The 17,643-nt window shown below is 40.9% G+C and overlaps 1 protein-coding gene across 3 annotated transcripts in view; it reads left to right on the forward strand.

Moving 5' to 3' along the window:
* The window catches only part of LOC133450318 (tetratricopeptide repeat protein 28-like), a 204,394-nt gene that overhangs the window by 58,429 nt on the left and 128,322 nt on the right, over positions 1 to 17,643 (forward strand). The window contains exon 1 of one of the 3 annotated variants that reach the window (XM_061728845.1): positions 9,409 to 10,180. The exons of the other annotated variants lie outside the window; for them this stretch is intronic. Within the exon in view, the coding sequence (XP_061584829.1) occupies positions 10,154 to 10,180 (27 nt within the window). The 5' untranslated portion in view covers positions 9,409 to 10,153. Of the gene's footprint in view, positions 1 to 9,408; positions 10,181 to 17,643 lie in introns of those variants that run through there. 3 annotated transcript variants of the gene reach the window in all.

Consider the following 17,643-nt stretch of genomic DNA (forward strand, 5'->3'; position numbering starts at 1 on the left):
TGTAGAGGGATGGACTTATTACCAAATCCTTTTGTGCATCACTTCTTTCTTGCCACTTCATTGGAGTTAATTCCCAGTTGGTGTGCTCTCGCAGGATTAGATTAGTAGGGGTAGGAAGCGCTGTCATCGACATATTAAGCCCGGAGTATAATAGCGTGATCATTGATGAATAAAAGAAATGTTTTTGAACTGAATCCAGACATTCCTGACAGTCTGATTTTTTTGTTCTATATATTTTAACAGCTGCTGTTGCAAAAGTAGAAGCTACAATGGCCTGAATATTTTCCTCTGTTTACTATTTATCTATCTTTTCAAGAGATCATCTGCCATAAATTGTATCTGAACGGTTTTAATGTGCTCATTATTAGTACCAGATTGTGGAGTGTGACTGGCCGTATGCGTATGGATGTGTTGGTGTGTCACACATGGGTACGTTTGATATGAGAGGGAAAGGAAACAGCGACTGTGGGAGACTTGGTGCACTGATGACGGTGGGAAGAAAGGTAATTGAAAAAGAGCGGCATGAGTTTGGTTTTGGGGATTTCTAAATGAGGGACTGGAGATGGGCGGGTCTGACCACAGCATGCTTTTGTGAGCGTGTGTGCGTGTGTTTGTGTTCGTGGAAGCGGATAGACGCCAACACATGTGAAGACATTGTCCTGTTCCATCTCTATGTTTGGTGTATGGACTGAAGGGGACCACACAGGATCTGTGCCTCATGTGTCGGCGTATGTGGCAACGCTGTTATTATTGATCCTGCTGCAGACGTCAGACCCCAGCGCCTGTGTAACTGCCGGTCTGATTGAAACAGCATGCTGGAGCCTGTTTCATCCATGTCCAAAACCACTGAATTATTAAACACAACTCTAAAGCAAAGGTCCCTCGCTTTGCTTAATGTCGTAGCACAAATCAACTGTTGAGCGCCCCGGGGGGATAAACAAGCCTTTTTTCATTAGTGTGATTGGAAGAAGAAAAAGAACGATGAAAAAAATCAAGTGATGGGACTTATGAGAATAGAAAGATTAGACTAAAACATGAAGATTTGAGGAATCACAGATTAGAATGAAAGATAAAGTGCTTTTAGTGTTTTTTTTCATACTAATAGTTCTCTTTCATATGCAATGCAGAAAGGGGTGTTTATGATTCATCTGTGATGTTAAAGTGGGCTCTTTGGATTCATCAGGATACAAGCGTTTACTCTTCAGAGGCCTCTGTAAAATTGTTTATGAATGGATGCATGGATGTTCTGCAGCACTGATGTCAGCCAGGCAATGAGTTCAACCCACGGATCACAAATAAACACCATTTCTCCGCAGGAAAGGCCTGGCACCGGTATGTTACAGTGGGGTAATTCAAGATACAAACAAGTATTTGCAGTTTGAAATGGCCGTGGCTAGTGGGGATTTATCCATTAGCAGCCTGGGCGATTAGTTGGGAGTTTTTTTATATATAGTTATAGATATTTATAGATATAGATTTTTTTGTCTATTAAAAAAAAAATTAAATTAGCATTTTAAATAGATGCACAACTATTTAGCTCTGATGCAGTCACTTTGTGCTTTGCAATCAGATTTTTCTAGACATCACTAACACCTGCATACGGCAAAGAGTCCAGAGTAACGTCTTTGCTGACTCTGAATCAGCCGGTGCCGGGTGGACTTTGTTTTGAAGTGAGGGAAAGCAGAACAGCTGCAACAGCAGATGGTGATGAAGTTGAAGTCTTGCACAAACTGAACTCATCGTTAACTACCGTGCAATTCTCATGTGATCTCAATGTTCGGGTAGACTCATAATTTCATAAATCCGGCCGAGTAGGCAGCGCTCCTGGTCAGACCTGAAGACGGAGCAAAATGGCCGCTAAACGGGAGCACAGCCATCCCACTCCCCGCGGGACTGAGCCATGAGAGACTCAGCGAGCTTGGCGGGCGAGACATCCGAAGGCATGTAAGAACTGAATACCACTAACTCCTAAAGTAAGCAAGATGGAGTAATTGGAATTAACTTTGTGGAAGGATGAGAGCGAGCAAAAGAAGCTTGAGATGTCCGCTTGAAGTAGCTCCAGGGAGTCGCCTCATTAACGTTAGATTATCTGTAAAAACAATAAATATGAAAAACTGAAACATTTATCTTGGCTAACACAGATTGCGGTAGAGATAGTGTTGTGGGTCATTTCCAAAGACTGAATGTGCAGTAATAATAATTACAATCCTTGGGTCTGAGGGGACACCCTGCTTAGCTCCATGAACGCCTTAAACATCTTTCAGGCCTGTCGGTCTCACATTGTTCCTTTTGCTGTGACTTCTGGGAGCTTTCCCAAGTCAGATTGGCTTCTCTTATCCTTATCCACTACTTCATCTCAGTTGGACAGAGTGGGGCTTTGCCTCCACCAGTCTTCCACTGTGGTTGTCATCTGAGGCATGATCGCCTTCAGACTAGAAATGCCTGTCACGATGCACTGGAACATGGTGATTGTTTTGCAACACTCCCGTCTTCATATAGACGGAAACCCTTCAGTGTTGTCGTCGGTTGTCAGGTGATGATATGCAACCACATTGGGCCCTGCAGCACATTACTTTTTACAGTCATCGTAGACTAAAACTGCCTAAATATCAATATCTGATTCCCATTGTTAATTAGGGCTGTTCGATTTTGCCCAAAAATAAAATCTCGATTTTTTTCTCTCAAAATCCGATTTTCGATTACGATTATTTTGTGAATTGACAAAAGGCAAAGAAATGATTTCAAATATGCTGTTTTTTTATTTAACATTTGCCCCATTGGGCTTTAAGTGCAAACTTTGCTCTTATTAAACCAAAAATTAAGGAATAAAGTGCAAAACTCTGTAAAATAAGTTGAAAAAAAGTAAAAAAATGAAAAATGAAAAAAGTGAAAAAAAAATCAGCAAATCAGCACTTGCAAACATACAGTAAGTTATATTTCCAATTAAATAAAACAAGACATTTTCTAATTAAACTTTCTAATTTAGAAAAAAAAAAAAAAAAAAAATTAAAAAAAAAAAGTGAAAAAATCGATTTTACGATTTTCACGTTTTAACATCGTTGTAATTACATAATCGCGATTACGATTTAAAATCGATTAATCGAACAGCCCTATTGTTAATCCTTTACTGCTGTCTTCATCACTACCTGTACAGTAGGCAGAGTGTGGATATTTAGCTATATACAAGCCTGGGAAGCAGCCAAATAACCCATTCAGCCATGCTGGACAACTTTTTTTCCCTCTTTAACAGCATCGCAGAACAACTTGTGCTCTTGTTGTTAATTACAAAGACCGTTTCATTGTCCTTTTTTTGGTAGATAATTGATCACTGTTCTTTGTGAAAGAAGCGACTAGACTCCAAAGGCAGCAAGTTCTCATTCAGGAAAAACTGAACACTGTGTTTATGAGAGTGATGTACATGTAGTTTTGTCCTCCTCCACCTGTGTCACCCACTGTAACCAGATTTCATGAATTGGTTTGCTTTCTCAGTCTCAATGTTGCTGAATATGATGTGATAGGAAATTAGATGATCTACTTGCATATTTGAACACTGTACATCCCACTGACCAACAGCGGGCAAAGTCTATATAAAGATATACAGTAGCTGCTTTTTACACTTTAGAGATTGGCATATGTAATCAAAATTTTTACATTATTTAGGGAGTTGATTAAACCAAATAGTTAGTAGTGGTACAAGTAGCTGAACACTGCCCTAACTTAAGCTTCTTACCATACTTTATTTTTGCATCCACAAACCAGTGAGGACAAGTAAACGTACACGTAATTCCATCCTTATATCTTTTGGGTCAGTGTTGCTGACAACTCCCATGCACGGCAAGTAATCAGATTACAGATTATTTTAGAGGCATGGTTAAAGATGACGGACTTGCAAAGTCTCTCCTCGGAACACGTGTTGTTCTTGTGCTGCGTGTGCTGTTGTGCCAGGTGTGTGTGTGGTTTTGTTTTTTTGCTCTGCCATGAGTTTTCTTGAACCGTTTTACTTTCAGTGGACACAAACCCAACTAACAGATATGATTTGGAGTGGTTTTCAGGGCTGGAAAGATCAGTCATGGGTCAGGGCACGTTGGGTGGTCAGTGCGTGTGACCTTCTCATAGCGGGGCCTCACAACCTCCATCCATCCCTATTAGAAGACAGTTATCAGGGACAGCAGCCTAAGTGACGTAGTCCCAGCTGGCCTTCCCTGGAGAAAATGCCGTGGAGTGCAGGGAACAATCCCCACGGTGCACTCAGGTTTGTGTGTGTGTGTGTGTGTGTGTGTGTATGCAGTTTCTCTGTACTGATAGGACTCTGTGACTCTGAGATATGCACAGGCTCATTAATTAGAGGCTCTCATTATCCCCCCTCAGGCTCCAGACACTTAATCAACACCAAGCTCCAACTAAGACACAAGCGTTCATGCGCTTACACACTCACACATACACAAACACTCACGCTCACCCATCTCACATATTTCACAGCAGGCTAAATTCTGACAGAACATCATCTACCAACACAGCTCTGTGTAAAGAGGTGAATGAATGAATGCTGATGAGGGTTATTTGTTTTTGGTGATGTTCAGCACAACAGAATGGTGGGTGTCATTGCTGTTTAACACTTTCATTGTTATAATGTTGTTAAGCATTTCCAAGCATATTAATTCAGCTGCTGCGTCTTTTCATGGAGGCCGTCCGTCAAATACTGTAAATGAAATTCTTATGTTATAAACTTGGAAATGAAGGTCATCTGTAATCATGGCTTAGTCCTTCATAAATCATGGAATCATAGATCATTCATATATATATATATATATGTATATATATATATATATATATATATATATATATATATATATATATATATATATATATATATATATATATATATATATATATATATATATATATATATATATATATATATATACAGAGAGAGAGCGAGAGAGAGATATACATACATCTATACATCTTGTCTTTTCACATTTTACACACTTTAAAGAATGCTGGGCAGTCTGTAGGCATGTGGATTGCCAGAGGTGCTATTATTTCTAGACGTGACTCTACTGCTCTACTGTAGCTGTCCATTTGAGACTGGGAGCACATGTCCCTCGGAGCTGCAGAATGTATTTCCTTGAAACTCCAGTTAAAGGCAATTAAAAGGCAGCTGTTTATCCAAGCGGGGGACAGATACTGCACACATCCCACTATTGTGAGTGAGGAGTAATAATTAATTACCCTCAGATATTAAGAAGAGCTTTTGGAGTGCTCTTCAGTGTTTTTTCCCATGTCTTTTTTTTTCTTTTACAAAGAAAAGAAAAAACCTTTTTATCAGTTTTTTTTCCCTGCAAATAGCTTATGTTGTGATCCTGAGGATGATGTACTTTTCAGATAATTTTGATCAGGCAAGCAGAAGAACACGTGCAATCGAGCATGCACAAGAAGTTTATCAGCATAAAACGGTTACTCGGAAATTTCTTTCGGAGTACCGCCGCCTAATCATGTGTTTCCACTTGACATGTTCAGTTTGCTTAAAACCAAGTGATTGCTCTGTCATCCAAACCTGAATGCACAAAAGGAAAGTGGGCAAAGACCCACCTTTTCAAAGGGTGTGTGAAATATGAACACAGGATTTTGTGCTTGTGTTCTATCAGATGTAAGTTGCTTTGGATAAAAGCGTCTGCTAAATGACAGTAGTCGTAGTAGTAGTAGTAGTAGGATGGACCAAAGACGTAATGTACAGAACTTAATCCTCCAGGGGGTGACAAGCCTGCTGGATACTTTTAAATAGAGGATCCCTGTTGCTCATTTAAGATGAAAAAGATACCAAATCCACTGTCTCCTTGTAACATATATTCATTTGTGGGTGCCACACAGGACTTACAGGCTATATTTATATATATATTATATTATATATTATATATATTATATGTATATATATATATATATATATATATATATATATATATATATATATATATATATATATATATATATATATATATATATATATATATATATATATATATATATATATATATATATATAATCATACAGTTCTGTCAGCAAAATAATATGTTAGAGGAGCGATCCAAATCAGAGGTTGACCGCATCCAACTATTCTGTGTAAATTAACACTCACAATCTACTACTGCATCTGCTTATTCCAGTCGAAAATATGTGCCTGCTGGAAAAATAAAAACAGTCGCAGAACATTTTTCTGTAAACATTTAATGAATAAGTGAAGCGGTGGCAGTGGTTCTGAAGTGGTGCCTCTAAAAACAATTTTCCTTCTCATGACTCAGTGACAGCGTTGTTTTCTCTCCGTAGTATCGTGTAGTTGTGCAAACTCCAAAATAAGACATACTTTGGGTGTTTGAAGATGCACTGGATGGTATTAGTAAACCTCAGGGCCTTACATGAGTCCATCTTGATATGACCTACTCCGAGAGTCAGGCGGACTTCATCTACCAGCCTCACTCCGCCAGGCTCTCATCAGAACTCGCAGAAGAGACATTTTTGAGGGCGTGATTGGCAAGAACAAGAAAAGGAAGCACAAACTTTTAAACAGCTCCAAGTTGTGGAAAATGAAAGAGGGGGTTTTCGTTTCCCCTCTGAAGGCTGGAGTCTGATTTCCTGTGCGGCTATGATTAGGAAAGCAGAGGCACGCACAGGGAGCCCGCTTCTGTATGGAAATGCCAGATGACAGGCTTCACTACGAAGAAACTGCTGCTGAGCAGCACATTGGGGTGGCCTTTGACTGGTCCTTAAAAATGGTCCTTACAAAACAACCTCATGTGTAGAAACATTTTTAGAAGGCGGGGTTGAGGTAATCAGTGTATCATATGTCTTATGTATCATTCAGTCCAGAGTCTTTTCATATGTATATACACAGAAGCTCCTTTTTGGATGCTTTGAGCACAGTGGCAGCTGTGGGTGCGGAAGTGCTGTCAAACATTTTGTTTGTGTTCATCCATGTGGATCACCAAGTGGACTGCCTGTGCACTGCAGGAGTGTGTCCATGAGGCCATATGTCAGCTTGTCTCCCCCCTCCTACTTGTCTTTTGTCATCTGAGTGACCCCAAGGTGTACTGCAGACCACTCTGACCCCTAAGAGACTCCACCTTATTGACCAGCTCACAGCGCCATATAGTCCATTACCTAAACCAATTTAAATCACAAGCCTCTCACTTTGGCTTTGTTAAATGAACAATTCCTTAATTAAATTTTTTTTTAAATTGTATTCTTATATCTTATAAATAAGAAACCTCACATGGTACCAGTTGCTGTAATGATGCGGTTGCATATCGGCTGATGATTAGTCTTTACTTTCTGTAGCAGCTGGGTTCAGCATCAGTAGTAGACCGTCGTTCTGCTATAAAACGTCTTTACTCTGTGATTGTGAGTGGCTTCCTACCAGATTAAGCATGTCCCCTGTTTTCAGTTCTGCTCACCCTGCAAAAGAAGTCCGTTTTTTTAAGCATGTAAGAGCTGCAGATTTTTGTTCTCACTCCAGCCAAACAATGTCTAATAAAAACCCCTGGCAACATTCTGCATCTGACTGCAATGTGCGCTAAAATATTGCTCAATATACCGCATGTGACAGCTGCTCTCAGCAGAGGAAAACTGGGGAAATGTACATACAGTAAAAATGGCTTTATAGGAATCTCCAGCATCCAAGTTCTTCCAACTTTGGTGAATTGTGCTTTTTATGCAGGAATTCAATCACTCTTTCCACTATAAATAAATAAAGATAAAGATAACCAAGGACAGTAGCTTCTATTGATAGATATTAAGGCAGCAGGGCAATGCAGCAGAAGAGCGTGGTGTAATATCAATCTCCTTACCTTGTTAAAACCCATTTAAACTGCTGGGAGTTTGTGCACTGGATTGACAAATCTGCTGAGCAGATGGACTTTCTTTGGGTTTTCAGACATTTTTTTCTCTTTTTTCATCAAACAAAGATATAAATCTCATGAGATTTATATCTTTAATAAGATACACAGTATATCTGGCCCTGCGTAGACTCAATGGAAAATAAATCTGTGTCGATCTCTATAGACTACGAGAGTGCTGTATGAATGTAGATGGGTGAATCTGGTTTGTGGCGTAAACGCACTTTCAGTAGTCAACAAAACGAGATAAATCCTTTATAAATGCAATCTGTTTACGAATTTACATTAATAATTCAAATGATTTCAGGGAAAAATAACATGTTAATGTTTGATACTAGTGTCTAAATGATAACTCCTAAGGGATCTATATGTAAAATGAATATGAATTATGAATGTAGTAATGATACTGTAGAAGGTGTCATCTCAACAGGTCTGTGAAATGAAGGCTAAATGTTACGGATAACTTGGGAGGTACAGAAGAGTGCCATGCAAACACTGTTCACAGTACTCGAGTTGTAAAATAAAATCAGGGGGGATGGTGGATTTTATCATATGGGGACAGATAATTTGTGCTGATTACAAATAATATAATATATTACAAATAATAGCACTGACCAAAACAATGACAGAAAAGAATTACATAGCAGCAGTTAAATGTAGCCTTCTGTAAGCTTTAAATATCCACTGGGCTTACATCAAATACATCAAAACACAAAAATAAAAAAACAGTTTTCTGAACTTATCAATATGCCTCTGTCCTTCACAGGATAAGGAAAATGGATCACTGCAAAAACTCAAAATCTTAACAAGAATATTTGTCTTATTTCTAGTTAAAATGTCTCATTTTAGTAAAAAAAATTACACTTAAAACAAGACTCATCGATGGGAAAAACAACAATTTTCACCTGTTTCAAGTAGATTTTCACTTGAAATAAGTAGAAAAATCTGCCAGGGGAACAAGATGTTTTTGCTTGTAATAAGAAGATAAATCTTGTCCCACTGGCAGATTTTCCTACTTATTTCAAGTGAAAATTTACTTGAAATGTTGAAATAGCAGTAAAACCACATTCATTGATGAAATGACATAAGGGATGGAAAGGGGGGATGATTTTGACCGTTTTTATTTCAGGGGGGATGCCATCCCCCCTCATCCCCCCTCAACTCGAGTACTGACTGTTCACAATTTCAGGACTGCCGTAAGGAAGTGTTCCTCAGCAACGCACCAAACTCCACTCCTCCTCCTCCTCCTCGGCTGCGCCCAAACACCAGCTTCGTGCGTAAACGTAAAGGCTGATTTATGGTTCCGCGTTACACCAACGCAGACCCTACGCCGTAGTCTACGACGTACCCTACGGCGTCGATTTAACGCGGAACCATAAATCAGGCTTAAAGCGCACTTTTTGGCGAGTTGTGCGCCGGCCGGCGGCGCTATGACCCTGCATGAGCGGCGGGGCCGAGGCAGCGCAGGGAAGGAAGTCACTAGAGAGCTGTAGTCCAGTTTGTTGCTGTTGCAGGAATCAGGGTTTCCTTCCAGCTCCTCACACAAATTCCAAGGATTTCTTTTTTTTATTTATTTATTTTTTTCTTGCATTTCTTCCCCTTCCTCCCCCGTTTAATGCAATTTCAGAGCTTGTCTCCGCTGTCTCCGCCCGGGCTCTGTTTGACTGTTTCTCCACTTATACTTCCAAAAAGTGCGTCTCGGCTGCCGAGAAACGGGACTTTGATCACTGTGATGAATATTTCTGCGTTTCGGCACACATCTCGTCTTCCTGTAGTTTCAGCTGGATCGGGAACGACAGATTGGACACTGTTTATCCGCGCCGCGTTGGACTAACGTTGTGTGCGAGATTAGACGGACGACATCGTTTTAGAAAAGTTGCAGGATATTTATTTTCCTATTGCGGTGTGTGGACTGGTCCTGGGGGGTTAGTGAGGAGGGAGTGGGTTAACGGACTCCTCACTTTGGATTTACGCACAAGAACCTTTCACCCAAACATTGCCACTCGACACCGCGAGCCTGTGATTTATCCCCCGAGTTCAGCTGTGGATTTTATCCGTGGTGTGATTTGTGTTAAGTCCACTGTCGCCCCCTAAGATTGCCGCAAAGCTGAGACTCGCACACCATCATGCATCGCTTCTTGGAGAAAATCTGCTGCAAAATCGAGGGAAGTGGAGAGGCAGCATGACTTGCGCTCTGGATTGCTCTGAATCTGCATTCCTTTCTCATATAATATCTTAATGCTGTTCCATTTTGGTTTACAAATATGATGAAATGGCAGCCCCGGAAGAAGGTAAGTCGATGCAATTTGCTATATGTGTATATATTTTAAGTTGTGGCGATAAATAAGCTTTCTCCTGTGGATCACAAGTTGGAAAGAGGAGGCTCGCTCTCAGATTGCTGCTCTGACAGTTCGTTCACTGCAAATTATACCTAGATAGCAGTGATCCCAACTACACAGTAAGCCTATAGTTGGGGATCATACCATGGTATAAGTATACCCAAAACAGCTAATACGGGAAAATAAGTTTCTTTTCCACTTTGATCTCTCTGGTTCTTGATGCGTCTTCAATTCTGCGCCTTGACAATTGTAGGGAATCGTCTGCTGCCACACTTCTTTCTATACGTTGAATACTTTAACAATCCATATAGTGTGGCTTGTGTGTGTCCTGCATCTCTACTATCAGACACACAAGCCTATATTCCTAATCGGGGTTAATCAAGACATCCGTGATTAATGCATCTGGGAGGGAGTCTCTGGAAATGGGGACACATGGCACATATTGTAGAATAACTTTGTCATATAGGCTACAAAAAAACACACACACATAAAAAACAGCATATATAAAACATCCTGCAATGTATGTGTCCAGAAGTTTCATAATGAACAGGCAACCTTTCTTCCTCCTCTCCACTTTGTCAGGAAGGCTTAACATATGCCTCGGTTTCTTATTTCTATGATTAGACATCTAGTACGGTTTCTCTTCAAGCCTGTATTGTTTTAGCTGTCTCCTATTTCTCAATTTCCAAAGCCTTCGGGTATTACAGCATGGAAAATATCTGAAAATCATCTGGGGTCTATAAAAAAATTGGTAGCACAAAAAAATGCCTATGGTCTGGATTTTTACCAGCAGGGGGCACCTTTCTGACAAGAAACTGTGCCTTTGCAGAGGGTTTTAAACTGATTTAGAGTGACAAGAAGATTGAATGGATGCATACCTTAGTCTGTGTGTGTGTGTGCGTGTGCGTGTGCGTGTGCGTGTGTGTGTGTGTGTGTGTGTAAGGATGATGCTGCTGCATCATTTTTGTCAACTGGTACACAGCTGCTGGTATTAGTAGTCCTTAAGTGACCTGGAGTATTATTCCTCTTCAGGGAAAGTCTACGTGTTGTGTGTGTGTTCAGCTTCCACAGTCATGAATTTGGATAATGTAATTATTCTGTACTTTGAGAGTGAAATTAATCAAGACCCAGCCACTTAATGTCAAATTATGGAATAATACTACGAGCATGTTCTAATGATTTCTGCGGCTGTGGAGTGTTTCTGCCAGAGTCGTCCACGAGACCCCCCCTTTGAGGGCTGAGAGCCTTTCCACACAACAGGAGCTGATTCCTAACCACACCGCACTGTGCTCTAATTGAACATATCTGAAGTAATGCTGGCCTTTTCCGTATAGATTAATTTCACAACTTCCACTGATGAGTGCCCACCAGATTGCTTATTTCTGGGGCTCTCATCAAGAAGGAAAAAAGGCTTATTGTCTTGTGTAATGTTGATTAATTAACCCGATGATAATGCTGCAGGCGGGGTGCATATGAATGACCACAAACTCTTGGAGCATGAACTCCACACCTCAAGGACAGTGCTTAATATTTTGAATTACCTGGCATGCACATAGTGTTTATGTGTGATTTTGTGCCTGTCTGACATTGTCCCTCCACCCTGATATCACATCCATTGCTAAGGATGTCCTCTGACTAAGCTACTGCAAAAAGCAAGTAGGAGACTTGAACAAAAGAGCAGCTATAGTGCTCCAGATTGTATAGAAAGCAATTACTTTAAAATACCATGCTCCCCTTTAGAAAATACCCACGCAATAATTCACAAAAGATCCTCAATTTTCCCTGTTCTTGGCTCTTTATCACCTTCTTAATCTGTCTCCTTACTAAAGAGTGATAAGAATCAATAGGCGGTGTAGGACAATCACACTGACTCGGGCTGAGTGTCCGGTCCACCTCCTCATAATGGATTACACATACGAGTCAAAATTCTTAATGTCTGACGTTAAACAGAGGAGAGCAATTGCTTTAATGGCACAGAAATCCTTCTGTTCTCCAAGGGGAATGAGAGTAAAAGACGCTGTGTGATTAACTTTCTCTTCCCGTGATTTGATGGAGTTGTTTTGAGCAGCTCAGCTGATAAAGGAAGACAGACTTGACAGTGTAAAAATGTGGAAGAGGAGGCATATGATTAACTGCTGCCTTTGTGTGTTGTTAAGGTTAGATGATGCTGTCTGTTCACTAATCATCAGTGCTTTTGCTTAGATGTTTCCTCTTTTGGTCCTAACAGCCCGGCACATCGACGTGTGGAAGGCTTCCATCACTTTAAGGACTTTTGACATGTTTTTGTGAGGTTAAAATGCCAGGATTGGGTTGGTGCATACTATTAGCTATTGACCTTTTTAGTTGCATTGCATTAAAGGAAAGTGAGCGTAGGAAAAAAATCAGGAAACTCTGTCCTTGGGGGAAGGTAACTCAGTGAATTAGATAAGAAATGCCAGCATGTCTGCGCTGAAATTTACAATGTAGCCACCAGGTTATTCTAAGCTTTATAACTCAAGTCGTCCTGCATGTATGTACGTATGTGCAGACAGCTCAGAAGAGGTTTGAACATGTATTATGGACTGCAGTGGTTGGAGTTGAATTTTTTTGTTTTTTTTTCCTGAACCGTGAATTTTTGCAGGTGTGTTTTGGAAGTCATGAAGTCTTGAGCAAAACTGCTTACTCACAGTTAGTGTATTTGATGGCTTCATGTTACAAAGGAAAGACTTTGACAAAGTCAGAAGGAAGTTTAAGTTGGTTTTTGTGGTCTTGCCAGATGTTTCTGCGGGCTTGCACACAGTTGACATAAGGTTTTCTCACCTGAGACAGACTGGACGGTCTTCTCATGTTTTGGTTTCCAGACGTAGTGGGAGCAGTGACTTTACCCATCATCAGGAGCACTCCTACATCTCTATCCCTGTTTATTTTGGTTTCTACTTCTGGGATTTTATTGTGCTGTTTCTCCATCTTTGATTTTTTTTCTCTTTGTTATGAGCTCAGTGATGGGGTAAAGCACTATGCCTTCCCTCCCAGTGATCGATCAGTGCTTGTGACATCTTATGGCTGGCAGCAGCAGAGCAGCTTTTGGAAATGACAGTATTTATTTCAATCGAGAAGCCATCAGAATGTGAAAAAACTGTGCCAGACGACACACGTGTAAGTAAAGAAGACTGCATTATGTCAGGGAACAAATGGGATCTAGATTTGGACAGGTGGGTATTTTGCAAAAGAGAAGGGGTTGCCGTAGAGTTGAAGACATTAATAGAATTTGAGATTGTTGGACGTCGAGTAAAAGCAAATAGAGAGGAGTTTGAAGCAAGAGAATAAGATGGTGCAGGTGATAGCGGTTTGGATTTCAGGAGTGAGAGGCCCTAGAGACATACAGCAGGGATAATTAATGATGGGAAGTGATAGCACCTGCTGTTCCCGATGCTGCACAGTATTTACAACCCAGCATGTGAAGTAGAACGGGATGCAGCGGCGTGGCTAGCCCCCCTGGCCCCACCCCCTGGAGGCGTGAATAGATAAGGCCGAGCATCAGGTCAAGTAAGGAGGGTTGCAGGTAGCTTGGGGAACATCGACTCAGCAATTCAGCGGAAATTTATGTGCTGTACTCACTCTGTTAATCCCAGACCGCTGCTTCCCTGTGGGAGAGCGATGGAGGACAGAATGTACAGCCTTTTGGAAGGCGATGGCTTCCCTTTCGCCTCCAGCCTTGCAGTAGTCTGCAGGAGGAATATCCCTGCTAGGGCACTCTTGGGAGTCCATTGTCAAAATACAGGAGAGACAACGGTGACTTAGCCCACCAGCGGCCATTAATCCTCATTCTTAGGACCCGCACTGTGAGGGTTGAGATAGATTTTTGGATATAGCAAGTTGTAAATACAAAAATTGATTTATGTGTAGAACAGTCCATTTGTAATGTTCTCCCCAAGCCTCAGAGCGCTCATTTCTGATTTGCTACCCCCTTTCCTTTTCCCCTCAGTGCTTCTGTTCGAGCAAATGGACCCATGTTTGAGTTTATCGAGGTCATTGTTCCAGGGGTGTGGTCAGCAGCTCCTGGGGATCAAGAGGTGCCTGTCTCCGGGTGCCTCCACAGTGAATAAAGCAGACCTGACTTGATGGACCACATCAATAGGAAAACATTTCCTTGTCCTGTGAGGTGGAACAGTCCTCGATAGGACTTGAGCTCCATTCTTTTCATTCTTTCATTGGTTAAGCCTCAGTATTATGCACTTTGGCTGTGCATACACGGAAGACAGCCCATGTTACAGACGTAAGATTGCTAAAACATGTTTTAAATAAAGGCTGTCAGTGGCTCTAAAGTCGTATCCCCCCTCAGCATATGGCCCTGAAAAACATGCATACTTTTCCCTCTTTCACAACATTTATCAGAGCACAGCTGCCAAAACCACAGCTCCTGCATTCCTCTGTAACTCCACACTGGATCGTGTCCAGTGGGTCGGGCAGTGCAGTGTATCAGCCCTGGCCCTGCAGCTGTCTCCAGCCAACGCAGCCCTTGTGTTGTGACAGACAGTTGTTCCTCGAACACACCAGGATGGAGATGTGAGAAGAACTAATACCCCCTGCCTTATACTGATGCTCCTAAACCCCACTAATTCCATCTTTTCTTTTGTCAGAGATAGGATTCATAAGCCTTTCTTTAAAGACTCAATTTTCAGGGGCGTGTCTATAGCTCAGTGGTAGTCGTCATGCAGTTTGCGCCGTTTTTTTTTTTTTCCGTTTCTGGATTAACGGCTCGGTTGGGCACCCGGGTGGGTAGTACAATGTCCGGGAGGACTTTATTGATGGGTATTGAAGATGAAAAAGGGCTGACATAACCAGAGGGATTTCTCCAGAGGGTCACAGAAATGACCAATACCAGAGCAGATTGTTTTGAGTTCTGTTCAATATCACTCCTACCCAGCTGGCCCTGGCTCTGCTCACTTTTCTAGCCAAACTGGACATGGTGAGGGTAACAAAGAAAGGTTTTTTACTGCTAGTTGTAAAATCCAGCAGTAAGGAATGACAAATGGGGCTGAGCATGACCCACTGAGCCTTTTCCATCCCTCTCTTCCTACTTGTAACTTTGGGTATATTTATATGAGCCCTATACTGGGATATTTATGTCAGCCATATGTTTGTAGTTGCTAAGATATGTGGGCCAGGAAAACTGCCTTACACTCTGTGGGCTTGTTTCCTAAGGGAGAATCATGATTCCAGCTTCCTTAACAAGGCAGATAGACAGGTGTTGACTGACAGGCACACAGAGATAGATTCTGTAATAAGGACTGCAGAACAAACCTTGGTTGTTCACTCCCCCCCATGTGTCTCCTTCTCAAATAATCTCATGCCTCATAGATTTTATATATTTTACCAGGGTGTCTGTTTGCAGGCTAATAGAGATACTTAACAGTATCACCGTGTCCTCTCCATTCAACACAACCATGTTACCCTTTTTACACGTTGCAGTGTTTGACTGTCTCTTAAAACAATTGTATTTTATTCGTATGAAGCCGTCAGTAACTTAAACCTCTGTTTATGATGTTTTGCGTCTGTAAATGTTTTAAGTTGTCTATCACAATATACGTCTGTATTGGAGATGACCCTTTTTTTTTGCTTGTTTGGTTTGAATTCTCCTGGAAAATGCTTGTCCTGACAAGAGAGCGATAGCCTAGTGTCAGATACGACATGATTGATGCCAACTGCGCAATATTATCATCCATCAGAGATCCTGGGATACTTCCTCCTCCATCTCTCACCCAGCCTGCAGATCCCCTCCTCCACTTTTCCCTGTTGATCCATATTCCTGTGAGTTGGGTCAGAGGCCACATCGGAGCATGCATTGTTCAGCAGTCAGAAGAGGGCTCCGGTTACCACTGTGAAATCTCAAGCATCAGCAAGTCTTTGCTGTCTAAATATACTGCATGAGCCTGTAGTATATAGCGCTTTAGTGCCAAGTCAGACATTAAACAAGCTAAATCAGGGCTCCAGACTCCCTTTTTCCTCCAGTAGTACCCATGCCTCTAACTTAAAATTTAAGGAGCACCCATATAGGCGTATATATATTTTTTTTTAATATAATTTTGATTGCATTAATCATTTTTTTTTTCTTTCTAATTTTATAATAATTAAACACATTGCATAAATAGTTTAGATGAGTTTTAGGTTATTTGAGGTCAAGAAGTGCTTCTTTTAAACAGTCACCAAGTAAATCCCTTCAAGTTTCCCTTTGATAAATATAAAGCAAGGTTTTTTTTATGGGTTGCATGACACATCATGAGGAAAATTAGTCATCAAGACCACTACTAAGGATTTCTGCTTTGAATGGGCAGTCTCAAAAAGATAAAGACAAACAGCTGTCAGGTGTTTTACGTAGATCTTTGGAAGAACAAACAACCTCCTCATGACACACAGGGAGGGGTTTTACAGTTAATTTACATGTGTTTTAAGGAACCTTTGAGATAAGTCACTGACAAGCTATGAGGAGAAGTTAGCACAAGTCACATGGGGAAGACAGAAATAAGGAGGAGAAACTTTTTGGTGTTTTGCTCTTGTTGCAAAGATGGGGGTGGAAGCATGAAACTAGATTCTTAAAGGCTCCATGTCTTATCCGATGATTTTAAAATACAAGAGAAGGGATTTCTCTCTCTCTCTCCCTCCTTCTCTATTTTTTTATGAGGCATAACAATCACATTAAAAATCCTGGAGAAGATGTGGATCCTGGTGTTCATTTTTCTTACAAAATTAGCCTCAAAAACAGTTTAATTTGGCCACTATACTAATTATAGAAACTGCTGCTATTCTAACTATTTATCCAGGATGCATTGTGGGTAGGACCGGTCAACTGGTAAGTTTATTTTGATGTTTTCTCTTTTCACACTTCCTAAACTCGAACAGTGCGTCTCTCGGTCCCTCAGTGAGAAATGGGGCTGTCCACCCTGATGTTGTTGTGTCCGCTGGTGTTAACACCTTGTTTAATTCCTCTTCCTCTGCTTGAAATTGCTGTGCGGTTCAAAGTGTGTTGGCTGAATTCCTCCAAAATTTGAATTGACATTTTCATTAACAGAGTTGGAGGAGAGAAGCTGGAGACTTTCATTAGATGGGCGGAGATATGGGCATGGCGGTATAAGCATATTCATAGATCAGCATTCGCTAAAAAGAGGAAAAAGCTGTAGAGTCGCACTTCGAGGCATTTTAAGGTGATTTAGAGAGTTTTCAGGCAAAATAAACCCAACTTTTAGAAGCTCATTCAGAGGGACTTGCACCTCACCTCCATCCTTTGAAGCTAAAACACCACATTGTTATTTATTTATCGTTAAATTATTTACCAGTAATATAGCCATAAAGATGCTGCATACATTTTCACTTTAGTGTCGTGTAAGTGTTTTTTCACAAATAAATGTGATCCATGGACTTAGTAATGTCAGCTTTAT

The sequence above is a fragment of the Cololabis saira genome, chromosome 9, assembly GCF_033807715.1.
Source record: "Cololabis saira isolate AMF1-May2022 chromosome 9, fColSai1.1, whole genome shotgun sequence".
Lineage (NCBI taxonomy): Eukaryota > Metazoa > Chordata > Actinopteri > Beloniformes > Belonidae > Cololabis > Cololabis saira.